We start from the raw sequence: 20991 nt of genomic DNA on the forward strand, positions 1-20991 counted from the left end.
TCTAGACTTCACACCAGTGTTCCCTGTGTGAGGATACTCAGCGGTCTGTACATGCTCCATAAAACTGAGCACACCTGCATGCCTGCCCCTGTCCACTAACTCCTCAGCGCTCGCTGTGAACCCAGCTGTATCTATCCCAAGTAATCCGAGGGGTGCAGAGCACTGACGGTGCTGTGAGGGTGACATTTTAACAGCAATCTACTGAACAGACATTTTTTGATTACCTGAGAGGATGGTGACTACTAGAACATTTCCAGGTGTTTGTATCATTTTTACTTTCCTATGGGAGATGCAAAAACTAAGTAATGTAGCATGTCCCAAATTACATTTATTTTTTTTTAGTCATGCAGTTGCTTTAAATAACTCTTTATAATTTTCTTTAGTTCTCTCGCAGGACAGTACAACTGCCTGCATCCAGCCTTATGAAGAAGTACAAACATCTGTCTCTGATCTGCTAGATCAGCAGGACAGTCTTGGAAAATCCCTTAAATGTCACCAGAGCCGGGAATTACCCAGTATTCCTCCTAACAGTACCATGGAAACCATCATCGCAGCTAGAAACACAGAAAATGATCAAGGCCTTGGAATGGAAGGGCCTTATGAAGTCCTGAAAGACAGCTCCTCTCAAGAGAACATAGTTGAAGACTGCTTGTATGAAACTGTGAAGGAAATCAAAGACGTCGGAGCAGCAGCCAACATGGAAGGAAGCTGTAACGACAAATCAAGAGCTTCGCTGGGGGTTTCTGAAGGTCAGGATCAGATCCCTGAGTGCAGAATTGAATCAGCAGAGTATGCGTCAGTTGATCGAAACAAAAAGAGTCGCCAAAGTGCTAATTCAGAGAGCCCTCTGGGCAGCACACCCGACGTGGAGGATGTGGAGGATGAGCCCCCACCTCCAGTCCCCATGAAGCTTCTTGATGAAAATGAGAATGTGCAAGAACAAAAAGTGGAAGAAGGAACAACGAAACCAGAGAAGGTAAATACTGCAAGTGGGTATCATATAATGATAGAGAGAATAATGATACAGTCATATACTGATAGAGAGAAAAAGTCATTTTGAACATAACTGGGGGAGAGGGGCATAGTTTTGTTTTGTTTTGTTTTTAATAATTCTTTACTGTTAAAATCCCCAAAACAAAGAACATCAAGACACAAACACAGAGATATGAAAATGCACAATATAACCTCCAAAGTATCAGGTCAGGTATTCATTCCACTGGAGCCTCAGTTTCTGATTGTTGCAGGGTGCTGTTCCCAAATATCACACAGAAATTGCATACGAAGCCATTGCTTCTTTTTTGATGGTATTACACTTGTGGAAGCTGTTACAAGAGGAGTCTGGTGTCTCAGTGAGCATCTGCCTCTCTTTCAGAAGCTCCTACTTGCTTTGTTTCCTAATAAAATCTAAATTTACAAGAAGGAGAGTGGGGTAGAAGCCCTAGCTTTAGAAATGCTTCCTCTGTGGATCTGTGTTGTGTGCCTAAACCACTCACCTTATTTCCCTATTTAGGACAGAGAGAGGGACAGAGAGGTGGACAGAGAGTTGTAGCATTTTAAAACCTAAGATTTGGTTTTGGTCTTTAATTGCTGCTCAGCAATTCCACAGTACAAAGGATCACAGATGAAAGAGTAGTGAGTGAATACCTATATTAATCCTTTTCAGCATCAGACCTTGAAAGATTTGAGCAGTTTATTAACCTACAGATTTTATACTTGTCAAATTCTGTATGTCACATGTAAACAGAGAAATAAATTTCTGCCTGATGAAATAACAGCCAAAGGCTGCTTTTCGCCAGCAACTTATTCTTTCCCTCGGACTGGGGACAAGTTAGTGATGAATTCCTTGAAAAATAGAGTGATCAAATATTCAGCAAATTGGTTTATTTTACCCTTTTAATTTTTTACATAGAACTAATTAGAAAGATCCTTTCAGATTATCAAACTGAGTTGTAACAAATTGTTGGGTTTGTGTTTTTCAGAACTAGTGTAAATAATAGGTTATTAGTTGTAAATGAAAGCACTGTGATTTTAGCAGATTCATGTAATTCTGGTGTTTGAGTTGTCAAAACTGTTAGGTATTGATGAAAATTTTCAAAAATATTTAAGATTTGATGTGACATTTTAATGTAAACATTTATCTGAAAAATCATTGTCAGATGATCAGTAAAAAAATCATTCTCAGATTGTCAATAACATTGTTACTTGTTTCTGGTCATTCTTGCATTTGAAGTATTTCACTAATCCTGGCAGAGGGCTGAAAAATACCTTGTTAAATAACCACAAATATATTAGCATAACTTCACGTATAAAGCATAATAGAGTTCAAATGAATAAACTGAAGAATACTCATAATCCAAGAATTGTTCATCCAGATTCTTCAGAGTACATTCTTGCAAATAATAAGCTTGTTAGTAGAAAATTAACATGGGTTTCTCAGTGCTAATCCACCAGCCCTCCCCTCCTATCACCAAATTCAGGGCATATGTAATTCTTAATTAGTCTTTTAGGCAAACAGCTTTCAGTAACAATGACATTTTTCCTGCCAGGTGTGAAAAGTCTTCTAGAAAATCATTACATTTCCCAGTCACCGATACAAAAAAATGCTCTTACTACCCTGTAGCTCCCCAGCACACCGTGTACACAATGTCAGCAACTGCACAGACCAGGAGTTGATTAAAATGGTTCAGGTTTTGAAGGATTAATCAAGAGATGACACATGCAGTCCCCTAAGCACCAGAAAAAAAAAGGTGTTTGCCTAATTAAAATATATTCAAAGCTAAACTCACTCTGAATTAAAGCTTTGGCAGCATCAAATCGTTCCCACGTACTCTGCTAGGTACATGCATTATGCATCGAAGTGTGTGCGTGTCCTGTCCTTGAGAGCTACAGCTGCAGCAGAGTTGAAAATGGTAATTGATTGCATATATAAATGTCATTATTGCTGGAATTGTACGTGGAGGTAGTTGGGGGATTGTCTTTCTATTATGATTATGATAATTTTTTCCCTCTATTTTGCTCTTTCAAGCGGTGCACAGCAATGGCTATTTTGCTCTGATATGGTAACCAAAAACCAAGTGGTTGGTGTCAACCAAGTTGCTTATGTAAATACATTATAAATTTACAGCTCTTTTAGTTAGGCAGATTCCTGTGTGTTTCTTTCTTGTGTTATCTCTTGTGAAGCTGCTTAAGCTTCCCCAACCTGCCGTGCTGACCCGTGACGAGCAGGGAGGCTGCTGTAACCATCTCATGAGCCCACCTGCCCACAGTGAGGAGTTTTGCTTAACAGGGGGGGCACAGACCCACCAAGCTGCAGGCGGAGAAAGACCACCTGTGTGGGGCAGGTGGGGTGTTGGTGTAACCGCCTCTCCTGTGCCTGTGAAGGAGACGTGTCCAGGCTGTTGCAGTCTCTTACCCACCAAAAGCAGGTGGCGTCACCCAACCACCAGCTGGGAATGATGTCCAGCTCATGTCAATCCCTGAAACGTGTCCAAGAGGGACAGTGTTAGCTGGTCCAAGCTGGAGACTGTTCCAGTGTTGAACAGTATGAAAAGGTGCTCCAGTATCACAGCTAGTCCTTAGCACTGTTTAATTTACTAGTAGAGGCAGAGCCTGATAAAAATGAACAGTCCCTAGTCTCCTACTAAGCAACAAAGAAGCGCTTCACTTACTCAGAAATCTTTCCTATAACACTGACATGCAGTTAGATACATGCAGGCATAAAGGATCACTTCAAGAGCCAGACATACAATAAACCAGGAAAAATAGTTATATCTGAACTGTTACTGGACATGAGACAGCCAAATCTTGGGGCAAACTTTGGTGAAGAAAAGCACCCTTAATAGCACAGTGCCTTTTAGAGGCCTCTAGCACCTGGAAAATCCTGGGCACATAGTTCTTCTAATAAAACTGAAGAGTCAGGGTTTTTTTTTTTTTTAATTCTTCCTTGGTCAAAAATAAAAAGGAAGTAGAAATCTTCTTTTTACCCAGGTCTCCTAGAATGAGCAGTCCCAGGAATGTGGGAGAGATGCTGTCTGTCTCTGTGTGTACATCTGGCTGCTGCCCATCTGATTTGAGGCTCGCCAGCCTGAGGATGGGCAGAGCGTCTCTCAAAAACACTCCCGAGGAGAATGAGGTTCTTGTTCTGCTGCCTGAGTCGGGAGCAGCGGCTGAGCCAAACAGCAAGAAATCAAGTGCTGTTGGACAAAAGAGAAGTGGAAAGAAAACAGGGACATGTTCTGCCGCCGTTGCTGTTGTTGAGGTTTCAAGCTTTATGTATGGTGTTGCTAGTGAAAAAGTGCTTAGGAGCAAATTTTTTTTTTAAGTTTTCAAGAGGATGAGATCCTTCAAAATCGATGGGTCAAAATCAATGCAGGTTCTACATTTAGACAACAGAAGGAAGGCAACGTACGGGGGAAATGAGCCACACGATCAGCAGTCTGGGGCATTTCTCAGTGCTCGACTGGAGAAACATAGACACTGTTATAGACACACTAAAGAAAATAACATATTACCTGATTTTCCTAGCATTATTATTGATTTTAATGTGTAAAGATGAAACTAGTAGCCTACTCCTCAACAATAAAAACGTCCTGCAAGTAAGAAAGGCTAAACTGAGCTGCTGTAGTATAGCAGATCTAATAAAAGCCTCTGCTAAAATATGGGCGAACTAATCCTTTTATTTTTTATTTTCATGAGCAAACAAAGCACAGGTTAAGGAGTGTGTTGTGCATACTTTGAGAAATAAGCAAGAGAGTTAAGGCCGGACTAAAGCCTCCTGAGCCCAGTGGGCAGACCTTAGGGGGCTGAGGGTCAGAAGCTCCATCTGAACTGTGTCAGACATTTAGAAATTGATATTTAACAGAAGTAAGAACAACAGGAAAATGTGCAAATATAGGAAAGCATCTGTTTTAATAAACCTCTGTGAATAAAAAAGACTCTATGTAATATATTTCTGGAGGTCGACTTGTTTAATTCAGACAAAAATAGCTCTACTCAGGGTTGGTCTGCCCTGGAGGAGATCTGAATTATTTCGGGGGAAGAGTTTGAGCAGAACTGCAGTATATGGGCAGTAACAAGCGGTGTTGGAAGGCTCCCCCCGCGGGAGTGAGGGGCAGGAGCCCTCACGGCCCTAACGCCGTCTTCTTGTCAGCAAAAGGGGGTGCCCTGGTGTTTCATGACCTGGCGTTTTGCACGCCTAAAGCTCATTTGACACTAAAGCAAACCCTCCATCCCGTGCACTGTGATTAACCCCCATGCGTGGATTGCTGATGCTTTTGAGCATTTACCTCCTCCTTTCAGGCTGGGTTCATCAGGTCTTTCTGTGTGAGGCAGTGTTGCTCTGGACGTGGGAACAGGTGCTGTGTTTTGTGGTGGAGGAAGCTACAGCTCCTTGGGGCACTTCTGGAAGCCTTTGAATAAAGGATAATAATCATTAGGACAGTGCTACTCTAGGCCTTTTGAATCTAGAAGTATATATGAAGATTATGTAAAAGGCTTACTGTCGTTCCACAACAGTTCACTTTTAATTGGTAATGTGCCTTTGCAGACTCTTTCTCACTTAATTCGAAATCTAAATGGAGAGAGAGAATGGAGGAGAGTTTGTTTTAACCTTTACATTATTTTCACTAATTTTTGGGGGGGTCAGAACAAGAATTGATGCATTAAAAGGCTCTGCTAACCTCAGGGCTGTTCGTCTCCAAAGACATACTCTGGTTATTAGCTATGTAAAATGGAACTAGTGAGCAAATGACCATAAAATATAATGTATTGATTGTAATGGGAGAGTTTTATTATAGGTTTCACACTGTTGACTTGTAATGAGCCTGTCCTTTTTTCTTTCTGTTTTTCAGAGGCTTAGTTCAGTGTCTTACAAGTCTCGAGAGGAAGATCCATCTCTTACAGAAGATGATGTAGGTTTCTTGCATGAAATTCAATAACTGACTAGAGACCTTTTTTCAAGCAGAAATTAGCATAAGCCCTGCATGATTAAGCAGGATCTAAAAAGGCAAAAATTGTCTGCGGGGAAAATAAAAGTGGAGGTTTTGCTGTACATTCTTTGTAGAATCACATTCCTAAAATGAGAAGTATTTTAGCATTTGGTTTTATGAGGCCAAGAGGTTAAAAAATGGTGGCAGTCAATAATGGGAGGCCACAACTATCTGATTGCTGGAGCTGCCTCCTCGATCTGAGTGAAGAGTGCCACTTAAGAGCATTAATCAATGGCCTTCTGCAACATGCTCCACCTTTGCCATTTAAAGTGTCTGGTGCTCTGAGAAATAAATTGAAGTGCAATGAAAATACTGGAGCACACATTGTTTCTTAAGATGTTTGCTAGTTGAATAAATTTAGGAGATTGAAACAAAGACAGAAAAGTTAAACAAAAGTAAGGTTGCCTGTGATGATCTCAGTAACCCCTGTGCAATCTATAAATACATTCCCCAGACATAAAGTAAACACGAGCTTGGCAGTCAGCTGAGTGAGCTAATGCTATCTGCAGGGAGAAGCACTCACAGACTTTAGCAAATACACTGATCCTTGAACTGGATTCATGTAATTTAAGGCTGGGAAGAGATAGGTGCACATCTGAGCAGCAAAGCTTTTTTCTTTGTTCGGGAACTTTGGGGATGAAATAGGTGAAAGATAAGAATCATTGGCATTTGCAATTTGATGTCTCTCTTCATCAGAGAAAAATAACCATATTAAAGGAAGTGATTTATCTACACCACTCAGTGTTGTTTAATGTAATGGACATTTTCATGCTAATCTACTAGTTAATTAGCTTAATCCAAATTCAGGAGTGGCCTTGCATGCTCGATAAAGATCTTAAATGTAACAGAAGAGTTGTGTTGCAATCACAGCAATGTTAGATATCATAAAACCAAAGCAGGGGACTTCAGCCTTCTGCCTTGGGAGAAGGTAGTTTACAATTCAGCTGGGAGAAGGAGCCAAGGGTGGCTCTTCAGCCACCCTGTGAAATCCTATCAGTGAAATCCTAGGTCCCTCCTAGTACCTATAATCACTACAAATCACTACCATCCTGTTGCAGTGTCTCTTAAGAGCAGAACAGTAGCCACTACCATAAAAAAAAATGAAGTTCAAATTGCATCCTTCTTCCAAGTTCCTAGGTTGTGTGTCTGCAAGGGAATTTTGTTCAGAGATTTTTTACATTTAGAAACTTCAGCATCCTTTGTTGAAGGAAAATCAGTTTATAAATGCATGCAAGAAAAGCAAGATTTATAAGGATTTTTTTTCTTTTTTATTGAATGCTCCAATCTTTTATTAAGCAACTGATTTGTGGTTGAAGGGTACAACTAGTGCCTGAGCACTGGCCATGCTTAAATACTCAGCGAGTGTCTCCTTTTCCTAGATCTCAGCTATGTACTCCTCGGTGAGCAAGCCAGGACAGACCATCAAAGCACTGGATTCTACTTACACCTGTATTCAAGAAGTTGCATCTCCGAGGTCTCCATCTATTTGCAGCGGCCTCTATGCAAGTGTAAAGGACTTTGAGAACACCCTGAATACCACCACCGTGCCTCAGCCCGTGGGCAGACCCAACGGGGAGTTGGAGCCTGACTACGAAGCTATCCAGACAGTGAGCCAGGAGGAAGACAGGACCTTGTCTGTGCCTAACACAAACCACACTGCTCTCTCAGGAGAGAATGACTATGAGAGTATAGGGGACTTGCAGCACCACAGGGATTTCACCAGACTTTAATGACTCTGGCATCCAGATTTCAGCATTTATCCTATCTGTTGGTGTTTTCAAAGGAACATGGGAGATAAGAAGAGAAGGTTCTTCCTCCTGAGGGACCAAGTTAAGTACAGAACACAAGTTGTGAGGAAGCAATGCATGTTTCAACCAGGGTGCAATATCCTTTAGGCTATTCTTGGTTTCTTGGATGTTCTTGGTTTCTCAGATTTCAGCTCACCTGAGAGGTGGTATCCGTTCAGAGTTAGGATCTGAACAATGTGAAGGCTTTGTATTGTTACTTCCAAGACAACCAGAATTTGGGAATTTGGCAAAGAGTGCTGTGTTTGTCTTCTTAAGAAGATCACGTACCAAAAAGACTGCCTTTACACAAAGCTAGTTTATCATTTTAAAAGATTATGTCATTTGTTCCAAGGTGTTTTTCAAGAATCATTTCTTATTCACGTTCATCCATCATCTTTGTTGAGCAAATCACAGATCGTCATGCCTCAGCTCAGACTTATTTTGCAGGGATGGGGAAGGTGTGTTAATTTTCATGCCTTTTGGAGAGCTCTGTAATTCACCTTGCTAGGACTATGAGGCCTTGCAGCCAGACCGGACTGCAGATGAGGTCAGAATACCAACATGTTCCACTCCACTTTCATTACAACTAGAGTGCAAACAACAGTACTTTACTTCACAAGGGACCTACTCCACATGTACTTGAATTAATTCTGTAGGCGTTTTCTTTCTTTCTTTTACATTAAGGGCTGTAGAACTTGACTATCGGTATTTACGATACATAGTGGTATTTGTAGGGTTTGTTTTGTTTAATTATTTATGAAATACTCTTTTTTTAATGTCACCCTTAGCACTCTTGCTCTGTTCCCCTCATGTGCACACATAATACGTACACACTCTAGACAACTGTCATGTTGCATCAAAAAGCTGTACAAATGAATGCGTTGGCATAATGTTCAGTCTAACTTTACAATCTTGAGTTATGTTCTTAAGATTTTTGCTCTTTTTTTAGAGTTGAAAATACTTTTAATGTAGTTTATTACGTAGGAAAATTTATGCACTGTCTGGAGTGGATTATAGTTTTCACTTTTACAATATATTTTTCATGTTCAAAGTCATGTTCAACACTTACTGTGTTATATAACAGAAGGAATCCCATTCTTTGTTTGGACTATATTTGTTTTTCCTTTAAAAACCACCTGCTATATTAGAATCCTGTAAATGAACAATTGTTATTGTTTGACTATCCTCCTAAGTCGGGGTGTGGAACATGCCTTGCTGTTCCCAGGCTCAGAATTACAGAGCCTGTGTAAAAGAACAGTGTCTTTGGACGAAAAAGAGGAAGAAGAAAGAATGGGTTTAATCTGGGATAATCTCTGGTCCTCTGGTAAAAGGAGCCGGAGAGCAATGACTGAAGAGGACAGAGTTTGAAAGCCGTTGTCATTGCAAAGATACCAAGTTATTATGCAGGTTATTCTGTTACTACTAAAAACAAAGGGTCGTGCTTAGATGGAGCCTGTAGGTACTTCTGTTTTCTTCCAGAACAGTACAGTGGGCCACTCCAGCGATAAAGAACTGGTGTTGTGTCATATGTGTACACATATGTTTATGGTTATGTGTATACATGTGCACGTATCCTTCTGCATATGTATCCCACATACATGTGCTCTGGATTCAAGTATAATTACCGTCCAGACTTGATAGCACTCATATATGTAATATTTAGCATGTACTTGAAGAGTAGTTTATTTTTACTTCAAAATAAACAGTACATAAGCTGAGATTGGCTCACAGCATAGTAGTCTAGAATGGGTTGAGTTTCCTGAAATTGATTTTGACATATCTAATTTAGTCTTTCTAAAGTTGTGGCCAGCACCACACCAGTACTTTGTACAATAAATAGCAAACATAGATTGGAATTATTTATTACAAATCAGTTGAGAGATGAAAGCAGTGAACTGATTTATGGACTTGGCCTGCATTGCATTGGCTTGAAGAGCAGCACAGACAACCCCTGCCTGCATTAGGGTGAATCAGACTTCCTGGATCCTGACCTCATGCATCAGGGTAGGAAACTTGAGCTATGACTCTCTTCATAAAAGCAGTCCAGGCCAGCCTACATCCATCTTGTTCTTGATCATGCCGTCATGCTTTCTCAGTTACAGGAAGCTCTTGGCTTGCACTTCATTGCAGTGTCTTCCTCGTTTAAAACTGACTTTCATCTTCCTTTTGGGACTTTTTTTCCCTCAAAAAAAGTTTCTGTTTCTGTTCCCCTGAATGTGAAATAATAAAGTTCTTTGACTGTTCTCTCCCTCTACTTCACACTCTTTATGGCCAAAGATAAGTGCTCTCATGCTTCAGAAGATCTTTTGCTATAAGTCTGGAGAGTGTCTAAGTCTTTAGCTACATGTTTTCTGTCTGCTCCTTGCTCAGGGGTACTGGTTTATACCGCCCTGTCTGACTCCTGCAAATTAGTGAAAGGTATTCGCAATTCCTGAGTTTCCCAAATTCATCTATGGTGCATTAATCCCTTCAGGACTGCCTTTCACGTTACCTGGATGGCTGTTCTGGAGAAACAGTAACAGTAGGAGGATTGCCAGGTGCACTAGAGGAAATCTTAATACAAGGTTAAAGATCAAAAGGTAACACAAGTTCCTGCTACTAAAGAAAAATATTAAACTCCTGATTACAACATGTTAAGTTGCAAACAAAGAAAATAATGCTCTAGTCGAAGAGTATCCCACTATTGTTCCTTGCTGACATTCAGGACGGATGTGAGACTCAATCCCATCTTTCTGTGGCCTGGGCTTCTCTGCCCTGCTCCTCGCCTCTTCATTTGTTTTTATTTCTAACCTGGCTCGTACAGCCTTGCCCTGGGAGCAGGTACTGGGCTGTTGTGGTGCTGACGCTTCCATTCTGCTTTAAATGATGCTCAGCTTGGTCACAACTTTTTCAACAGGGCTATCCTCGAAAGCAAAGAAGGAGCTTCAGTGGTGGATGGGCTCTCAGACTGTTTTTTCTTCTTCTTTCTCTCACATTTTACAAATAGGAGCTCAGCCTTTTTACAGCTCTGTCAGTCACGTACTGTAGGTATGTGCTTCACCCAGCTCTCTCCAAGCTCGCAGTCCCTGGGTCCTGACAGATGATACAGTAATACAGACCTAGTTTAGTGCAAGCTGCCATCCCCACTTCGTCTTTTGTCAGACGTGGGGACTCTTACCATGGCAGTCTTACCTGAAGTAACTGCCGTAGCTTCCAGTGCAGACCCTCCGCGTGGCAAGGAAGGAGTCCAAGGTCTGATTGCTGTGGCGGCTGTGGCGGCTGTGACGGCTGTGAGGGTTGTGACGGCTGTGACGGTTGTGACGGTTGTGACGGCTGTGACGGCTGTGAGGGCTGTGACCGCTGTGGTTGCCGCGCTTCAGACACTTGGACCTCCCATTTGAGCACTTACACTGGACTCGTGGGAGTCACTAGCAAGAATTACCCGCTCTGAACAAGATCTCATGGGAGAAGTCCATAACTCCTCTGCAATCACGATTATATAGTCTAGTGCTGAAGAAACATATTTTTGAATTCCATCCTGGATTCGTAAATTCCATCACTTGACAAGGATGCGATTTTTCCTTTCCTTTACTGATGTTGCCACTGCTTCCTTTTCACTAATACATTGAATAGAAAGATTTTTCCAATAGTCATCCACAAATAGATCAATCTTACTGTAAAGAGTCTGTCATTGCTACCTTCTCTCTTTCGCCATATCTCAAAGTATCCCATATCACCCTAAATAAAATGTCAGCATCCAAAATGAAATATTTCTTACCTGGGGCTACTTAGCAGTACTTCCGTTTGTTGGTAAAACTATTTAAAACTGTGTAATAAAATCTCACTTTGAATCACCACAGCAAAGGCAAGTAAACTTGCAATGTATGTATAGCTAAGCTAGTTGAAAAGTCTTTGCTCTCTCTTTTTTCTTTTTCAATGGATGTGTTTCTCCTGTAGGAGTTCTAACCTAAGCCCAGCACCTAAACCAGTCGTCCTCTTCTACCATGGCATGATTAGAATTAAGTTCTTTAAGGATATCTGTAGCATGGGCATGTCCCTTTTTACCATGGTTAGATCAGTCACAGTGCCTCTTTTACTATGTGTTTAGTACTTCCATTCTCTTTTAGAAGTGTTTCTTTGGCAAAAAAACAGCAGAAAGAGAGAGCCCTTGCACTTACTTGTCTAAGTGGGAACCAGCTTTATGAAGACACAGACCTCAGTTTTCCCTAGAATAGCAATAGTTTCTCACGGACTTCCCAGTAATGTAGCAGCAACAACTAATCTTTGCAATAAGAATTTTCTGTCTTCTCCCGAAAAACCCAGGTTTTCCCAGCAGCGAGCGTTCAGGGAGGTGACGTTCTGTGTCCCCGTCCGCTGTGAACAGTTAGCTGCTCAGTCTCCGTGTTTGTGTCCATGACAGGTTTCTTACACGCAGCAAGGTTCACGGACGGGGGCGAGTGCGAAAGCGGCGCCGCGACGGGGCTCATTAGTCACCCCGGGCTGGGACAGGCCGCAGTAGCAGCTGGCCGAGGGTCCGCTGCCCGCTCTGAGCCCTGCTGTGCCGGGTCTTCCAGGGCTCCATCTTCCCGGGATTTTTGCAGTCTCTCTACTTCTCCATGGCTCCCTGAACAGCTCCTGTTGGCTGTCGTGGTCAGAGCTCTGTACACACGGTGCTTGCGGTTAAACCTTTCAATGGTGCTTTTGTAAGATGCTGGATAAACGGTTTCAATGTGCTTGCTGAAAGCTGGCGTGTCCAGCCGTGACACGGAGCATTCGCTCCGGTATCTTCGACCTCACGGAACGCAGCCCTGGCTGTGCTGCCCTGGCTCGCACTGCGGCTGTCTCGTCTTCATCCCACAGAGAGCCAAAATGTTGTCGTGCTTAACAAGCCTGTCTTGGGCAAGAGGTGTTTAAAAGCAGCTACTCCAGCCAGGTGCTGTGGATGGAAAGTCATGTGTAAGAAAGACACGTGCCTGGGATCTGTGCGGTGTGGGATTGGGAACATCATAGATGCCAGCTCCAGGACTTGCTCCTATTTCCTATTGTGTATATACATCTGTTTACAGTATAAGTTTAGGAAATCTGTTTCTGCAACCAACATGCTAGTTTGGGCTAAATTTCAAAACAAGATTTTTGTTCTTAGTCAAATTGCCATTATTTCAGATGGATGTTACGCATTTGGGTTGGAACATGCCTGAATAAGGCCGGTATGTGCCTCACAAGTAACTCAGTGCAAGGAGTCTATTGCAAAATCATGAAACTTCAGAGATTCAGTATCACAGATGCTCTTAAGGTGCTGTGCTGAAGGCTTTCTGGGGCAAATCTCTTTCTGACAGCAAGAAACATAGTTGCTATTAACATGGTAAGCATAATGATTCCATACTCTGGTGCTGAACTAGATTTGTAGCATCTTTTGGGGGATAGTTATGGCTGAAAAAAAATATTTTGATATTCATTGCAAGCTATCCAGATAGTAACATTGTGAAGTGTATGCTGACAATAAATGCTATGGATAGATCACAGGGATAAAGCTACTGAGTTCTCTTTTTTCTTTAAGGAGAGAAGACCCTTCGTTCAGGGGAGCATGAAAGATCTCATGCTCAGCATTCACGTATCTTCAACAAGGGGTATTCAACAAATCAGTTGCTGTGTGATAGCTTTCCAGTGCATTGGGGTACCGCATACACCAGGCAGTGTTCTTTCCCAGCAGACAACAGAAAGATGAAAGCTTATTCCTGATACAAGGTTTCCACCAATTCACTGATAAACTTAATATGTAAGACACACGTCAGCAAGTGTGTGTCTGCACAGTGTGTATTTATCAACACTACCACTGAATGGTCCACGTAGGTATCGTAAGCAGAATCACTAGAACAACTTAATGCTCTGCCTGGGCTAAGCCACTCATATAGCACTAGCACAGACACCCCAGTTTGCATAGCAAATTCGTGGAGTATCTTTGTATTACACACCAACAGACATAGATCTTATCAACAACGTAAACCTCACCATTCTGTTTTGTCAGGCTGTGAAGTTTTGGTTTTGGACATCTTTTGCTTAAAATTTGGCCAGAAGTGTAGTCACTGCAAACAGAATAACAAAATGTGTAAAAATAAAGAAGAGGTTACTGTAAAAGTAAAGATGCTCCCTATTACTGCACAGCCCCTTGGCTATTGTATGTGGTGCTCTCTTGCTATGCACATTTCTAAGTCGTGGCTTTCATTTGTGATGTTCATTTATCCTAATAATAGCAAAGTTTGACAAGTTTTCTGTATCTACAAATCCTCTCATTTTCACCAATGTGTTTGTTATAGGAAATGTAAAATAAGATTCTTTGTTCTGTTTAAAGAACAGATATGTTTTTTTCTTACAGTTTACAGTAATATAATGATATTGCTTAGGTGATTTGCAAAATATAGCAGCTTGACTTGATTTAAGATGCTTCATTTTAATTTCAGAATGCTTTCCTTTCAGTACAGACAATGATACCAACACTTGAAATTTTAATCTTGTAATATTGGGAAAGGGATATTAAAACCTTATGGTTCTTATTGCTTTAAAGGGAAAAAAATATTGATGTTTTGACATTTCTCATGTCTATGAAGAGACTTATATTTTTGACTTTCAGCCTAGGATGGAATTGGACTGTCCTCTCCCTTTTGGAACTGTTTCGCTCTTCCGTATTCAGCTGTTACCTTCTCAGTGACTGTTTTGTCCTTGATGAGCTATGGAAACTGTGCGGAGGGCACAGAAACTGCATCACCTTAACGATTTTGAATGGGATCTTTTTAACGTGCCCGTGGGATTTAGAAGTCTGGACTGGTGCTGTTAAGGGAAATCACATCCTCAGGGACCCCATATTGCAGAATTCACAGAGATCTTTACCTTCTCTCAAGGCAAGAAGCTCTGCAGCTTGCAAGCACTCAGCTGACATGAAAAAAAAAAAAAAAGATGTACTGTAAAAGGTAAATGTTCAAATATATCAGCAAGAAGCACCTAAGAGCACAATAACTTCCTTTCTCACATGCGCGTGGATGCTAGAGATTGGTGTTGGAGCTGTTCAGCGCGCTGGCACGAGCCGTTCCCTCAGGTCACCCTCCCCGCCGCCGGTGCCGCCGGCTGGTTGGGGCTTCGGAGGGCGCCCGGCGCCCATAGCGGCTCCCGAGCGTCCCCGAGCGCCGCCGCGCTCTCCCGCAGGGCCGTCCGCGCGGGGCCAGGGCAGCCCGAGCCTCTCCACCCTCACCCTTCCGTTCAGGGAGAGGACACGTGAGCGGCTTCTCCCCGAGCTGCCTCGTCCTTCGGGATGGAAGTGTGGGAAGAGCCAGCCTGCAAAGCCACAAAAATGTGACCTTCTAAACAACACCCCTAAGTACCTGAGGGGTGAATGTAGGGAGGATGGGGCCAAGCTCTTCTCCGTGGTGGCCAGTGACAGGACAAGGGGTACTGGGTGCAAGCTGAAACGCAGGCAGTTCCACCTCCATATGAGGAAGAACTTCTTTCCTGTGAGGGTGACAGAGCCCTGGAGCCACCTGCCCAGAGAGGTTGTGGAGTCTCCTTCTCTGGAGATCTTTCAAACCCGCCTGGATGCCACCCTGTGCCACGTGCTCTAGGTGTCCCTGCTGGAGCAGGGGGGTTGGACTACATGGTCTCTAGAGGTCCCTGCCAACCTCAACCATTCTGTGATTCTGTGAACACCTAAATCCCTGGTTTGGTTCTACGATAAACCCGAGATACACAGAGGTAGGGGCACCAGTGCAAGGAGCATGCAGCCACACGTGTCCATGCATGGGTCTGGACTTGTCCTGATGGATCATAGTGAAAACCAGAACCGGATTACTTTATCTAAATAGGATTACTTGTATGAGCCAAGGGTGCAAGACTGGATCCTAAGAGTTTAAGAGATGTTTGAGTTGGTGCTAGCTAGGTATTTTTATTTATATTTTCACCATAGTACTTTTTTTTTCTTTATGTCAGTGAATTTATGACTTCCAGTGGCACAGCAAAAACTACAGAGTTTAGTATATGGATAGTTATCTTCAATAGCTATTATTAAAATCAGCCTCAGTAGGTTTCACTTTAAATTGGGTGCTATAGGAGTTTCAGCACAAAATTGCTTTATATTTGGAACATTGCATACATAAAACCTGTTGGGTAAACATCTGTAATTACAAGCACTTGCTTTTATTTTAGCCATTGTTTCATAATGCAAAAATATTTATTAGTAGAATGGTTTTGTAGCAATGTTCTTTTACATGATGCTGTAATAACAAGATTTTTTGTTTTCTGGACAACCGTTTGATTCTCTGGTCACTGGAGCAGCACTTCGAACCATCCCCTAACCAGCTGGCTCTTCGGAAAACAGAGGGCTCGAACTGTCTCTGCCTTGTCTCGAAGCAGACACCAAGAGCAGTTAAACACCCTGTGCAGTTCAGTGTGGTGGATAAATCCAGGGTCGGTGCACGCAGACCTCCGCGGCAGCACTAGCTGAGGCCGGTCTGCTCCGTCAGGCACCTGCATTGGTTATTTGGCCTGCTACCCTTCTGAAACCCAGGGAGCTTCATGAACAACCCTCTAGTTTTCCAAACTCTGTGTTCCATAAACCGTAGCTTGGCTGTAATTGCAGAGCTTACACTCCTGCTAGAGCAATTCAGCTCCAACACTAAGTTGCATTTTGTAATTTGACAAATGCCATGGAGTTCTTTTCAATGTTTTGTAGTAGTATACACAAGGCAATGCAATTCAGTCCTACCATTATTTTACGAACCTTCATCTGATGTTTCTAGCCAATTCAGCTTTTGGCTGCTGAAAGCACAGTAGGTAATTATGGTTATTTACTGTAAATGTAGACATGATTTTTTGTAAATATGTCAGGGCAAAAAAAAAAAAAGAAAATGTTACTTAAACATAGGAGACAAGTTACGTAAAAGTAAGAACATAGGTCAATAATATGAAATATAGGTTTTATTTATGTACAGTAGCATCCTAATATTTACTTGTTTATATGCAGAAAAAAAACCCTTAAGATTCTGTACTGTATTCTCTGAAAGCTTTTAAAACAGGCTCTGCCATTTTCTTTGGTGAATATATTTGCATATAACTTTTGAATTTATTGGAAAATCATATAAATGATGTCAAATGGTAAACGTGCTATATTACAATGAAATGAGTCTAATTTAAAAATTCTGAGAAAATTCAGTGAATTGAAATTTTTTTATAAAGTCAGTAGCCAGATAGAATAAAACACAATAAATAAGCTTTCTCTTTTTTTTTTTTCAAAAGTCTGTCTCTATTGTCGTTTGTTTTTCTTAACAAATGTTTTACCTTTTTGTAATGACTGCAATTCGATAGAATTTTGTTTGTTCTAAGCATTTTGTGCCGACTTCATGAATTTTTAAGTCTTATTTTTGTTCCATTGCACCTTACTCGCCAAAGCCACAATCCTGCCAGGATCCAAGCACGTGCACAACTGTGAAAGTTCAAGTTGTCTCTCCACCAGTGCAGGAACTCCCCTGAATATGGTGGCCCTGTGCTCTTTTAGTATGTGTAAGTCTTGGGCTTGAGCCTCTAAAGGTTATGCAGCTTTCAGCACTTTAAAGAGCTGCAGTTAGCAGCTTTATGGGTTATTTTCTGCAGCTGCAATGGCATTTGATTCCTTGTCATTTAGTAAAAATGCACTGCAGGTAGCGTCCCAGAGCCATTTGCTTGAACCCCTCTGTCAGTGAGGAGACTCTAATTTGTGTCAAAATACCTTTAGTGTGCCCCAAAGTGTTTTATGGACAGCCGAAATAGGACCACGGCTGAATATGTAAAACAGACGTCTGGATTCTGCACGCAAGCCCAGCATAAGGAAACACCATCTCCTCAGCACGTCACTGGAGGAGGCTTCTTTGCACATGAGGTTGAAATAGAGCACACGGCCTCCTGGGACCCGTGTCCTCCGTGAGTCGCACCTTGCCCTTCATTAGCTGCAGAGCAGAGAAGAGCACCCAATTAAGACTAATGAGGTGCCATGAGCAGCTTGCTGGAAAAATCACAGTGCAGCCATGGAGGGGTTAGGCTGTGCTTGCTTGGAGGCTGACAAATTAGATTGGCACCTATAAATAGCATTGCTTTATTATCAAGCTAGTGGCTCTATGTCTGGCCTGTATTTTAACACTCAACGATATAAGGCTTGAGATCAATTATTTTAATATTCAAAGATACAGGGTTATAGGCCATATATGAGACTCCTATAAAACTAAGGAAAACAGCATGGGAAAAATTATTCAGTATCAGTATTCAGATAGCTCTTTACTGAACGTTTGTTCGTAGACCAAAAAGCTGCAGAATGTATAATTTGATATACAGTTTTTTGAAGTAACATGTTGAATAAAAGCCAGCACAGGCTCTTCTGCTGAAATGGGCATGCTTTATTCTTTTTTTTTTTTCACTCATATTAGTAACTGTAACTCTAGTATTACTATATAAGCTAGTAATACTAGAATGGCTAAATGCAGGTTTGAGCATAAGCACACAGAACTGTATGGCTGGTTAAAATATATGCAAACATTCGGGAAAGAAAAGTCATGAGCTTCTTTCTTCTCCACTCACATGTACAGTTTTGATGGCAAAACACCTTGGTATGCAAACTGCAGTATACTGCAGTGACACCTGGTGTTTAAAATAGTTATTCCCTTATGAAGCGGGAATTTTAGGTTTTCAATTTTAGGTTTTTTATGGGGTACATATTCACACAGAGATCCTCAGTCCTTGCAATATAACGTTAGATTGAACTGGAAAGTGCTGGAGCTCAAGAGTGGCTTTGACATTGCTTCGTGCAAGACACATGAGAGATTTGCAGTGACACGATCTCCCACGAGTGGCTCCCCTTGCTAGCACTCCAGCTGCCAAGATACTTTATCACTGCTTCTTCTCAGCGGGTTGTCACACAGATCGGGTTGACCCTTAATATAATTCACACAACTGGAATTTAAGTGCAGCTTTTGTGGAAGGAGTGACAGGCAAGAAGAGAGACCTGTTTCTCCAGACAGAATGATAATTCCACAGGATTCATTCACCACAGATTAGGAAACATCCATGTGCTGTAATGCTAGAAAGCACATTAGACTATAGGTACAATAGCCGTACTACAGATACCTCTAGAATGCTCCCCAGCAAAGAGCTTATCAACCACAGTAGTCAAGGCCCATATGCTTATAGATGCTACTGAAGGGGAATGTAAATCACATCATTAGTTAGGATAATTTTGACTGTAAATTATAATTTAGTAGGATAATAATAGGATAATAAGGATGATTATTATGGACTATAGTTTGCTACAAGATGTATAAAAGGAAGATTTGGAAGCAATTTAGACTACTTGACAATATCTATTATATACAGGTTTATGTGACCTATTTTGAGAAGCGCATACGTGTGCTACATTTCTGTAGTTAATCTTTGAAATTCGGGAAGGACAAAACCCTAAGGCTACTGCTGTACTTTTTACTTGTCTGGGAAATTCTGTAAGGATTTGGGTGAGTTTCAGAAGCCAAGTTACCCTGAAAGTCACTGTTTTTTTCTATTTTATTTTATATGGGAAATAATGGCAGCCTGAAAAAAAAAAATCCTGAATTTCTAAGGTCTCCTGCCTCAACAAACAGCAGCTTGAGGCTGCGAAAGGGAGACCCAAGACCCTCTCCAGCACATACCCTACGGCTAGCACTTAAAACTATCATTCAGAGGTCTTCTTCCTCTCTTACCTGCAATCTATTCTCAGCAGTAAAGTACAAAAAAAAAAGAAAAAAAAAAGAAAAAAATAGGTGAGAAAACAAAGATCTGGGCAGCCGGAAGGCTGGATGCAGCCCGGCTGCAGCAGCAGCAGCTGCCGCTCGGTGCGCTGGAACGGGTCTCGCAGCGCGGCAGGGGACGGTGACCCCGTCCTGAGCGCTGTTTGGGCGCTGCAGCTGTGACTGGCTGGACAAAACGACACTTACCGGTAGTTTCTAAGCTTTGTCTTTGACATACCTAGGAACTGTTATGAAAAAAAGGCCTACACGAAAACTTAAGTCACAAATGCAAGCACTCAAACCACAAGGAAATGCTGTGTTCCACTTGTTCACATATTCCTCAAATATTCCACTGGTCCCTCAGTTCTTTCCATAATACATTTGCCTACTTGCTTCCCCAAGTAAGGGAGTGCAGTAGTAGGATTGTGATCTGTTTTCAGTGACCCCCATCTTTAATTGCTTGATCTTTTTTTTTCACAAAAGAAATTATCTCTGTGACTTCTAAGCATAAAAATAGCACGGAGCTTTATTAAGTGTGTGAAGGTAGCAATTAAGCTGTGATTTCTCCCCTTGCAAATCCTGCAGCCTGGGTAACACTCAATTCAAAGGTTTGGTATGTGTTCGAAAGGTGGAAATGTCTATGACATGTCTGGTGTTCACTGCATAAGGAGTGTCAAATGGACAGATAACAGGAATGTGTCCTTCATACATGCAACTAAAACAGTCACCAAACAGCTCGGAAGAGCAGGAGAAGAGGAGTGGAGAATAAAGTCCATTCCCCATCATTCATTGTAATAGGAAGCTTTGGATACTTAAGAGAAAAAGATAGATTGAGCAATGGTCCCTAGTTGAAATTATCAGAAAACTTACGAAAAGAGCATGGAAATGAGTGAAAAGCCTCCTGGCAGAAATAGTTCTGGTTGTTTGTGGTTCAGAGATGTAGATGTGATTCACAGAAGAATCCAGAGTTTGGAAGCAGAGAATTCAACCTCTGGAAATGTTTGAGCTAAGGCGACTCCACCACGAGGGAAGAGGAGATGGCCTGGGGCGTCTCCTGCACCTGCCCGGTCGGGGGCAGCATTAAAAGCAAAGCAACTGTTCAGCTGCCTGAGGGGGCTGTGCAAGAAGAAGTTCTTAATAAAATTAGTAATTTTAGGTTAACCTAAAAAGCCTCAAAACAGAAACTTGTTCTTTCTGGACCTGAGGCCAGCAAGTTTCCATTTATTTCCAAGAGCAAATGCTTTAATTTGCATGGAGGATATTTGTGAGGATATTATAGCCCTAGGTGCCTTAACACTAAAGAATAATTGTCTCGTCCTCCAGACAACACAAGTTGAAAAGGAGTTTTGTAACAAGCAACGTAATGGGAACAAATTGCTTGAGGTTGCCCCTGAGGACAATATTAAAGGTTTGTCCTTTCCCTTCTGGGGCAGTGGAAGACAGGCAGCTACTCTCTGGTACTCATGTTTC

General features: G+C 41.8%; 1 protein-coding gene across 1 annotated transcript in view; it reads left to right on the forward strand.

The window, feature by feature from the left end:
• The window catches only part of PAG1 (phosphoprotein membrane anchor with glycosphingolipid microdomains 1), a 94942-nt gene extending 87216 nt beyond the window's left edge, over positions 1-7726 (forward strand). The window contains exons 6-8 of the mRNA XM_088522739.1: positions 384-976; positions 5850-5909; positions 7367-7726. Of these exons, the coding sequence (XP_088378865.1) occupies positions 384-976; positions 5850-5909; positions 7367-7717 (1004 nt within the window). The 3' untranslated portion in view covers positions 7718-7726. The remainder of the gene's footprint in view (positions 1-383; positions 977-5849; positions 5910-7366) is intronic.
• Positions 7727-20991: the final 13265 nt, after the last annotated feature.

This window comes from Tinamus guttatus, unplaced genomic scaffold (genome assembly GCF_059628265.1).
Source record: "Tinamus guttatus ecotype Peru unplaced genomic scaffold, ASM5962826v1 Tinamus_guttatus_pri_ptg000156l, whole genome shotgun sequence".
NCBI classification, from domain to species: domain Eukaryota; kingdom Metazoa; phylum Chordata; class Aves; order Tinamiformes; family Tinamidae; genus Tinamus; species Tinamus guttatus.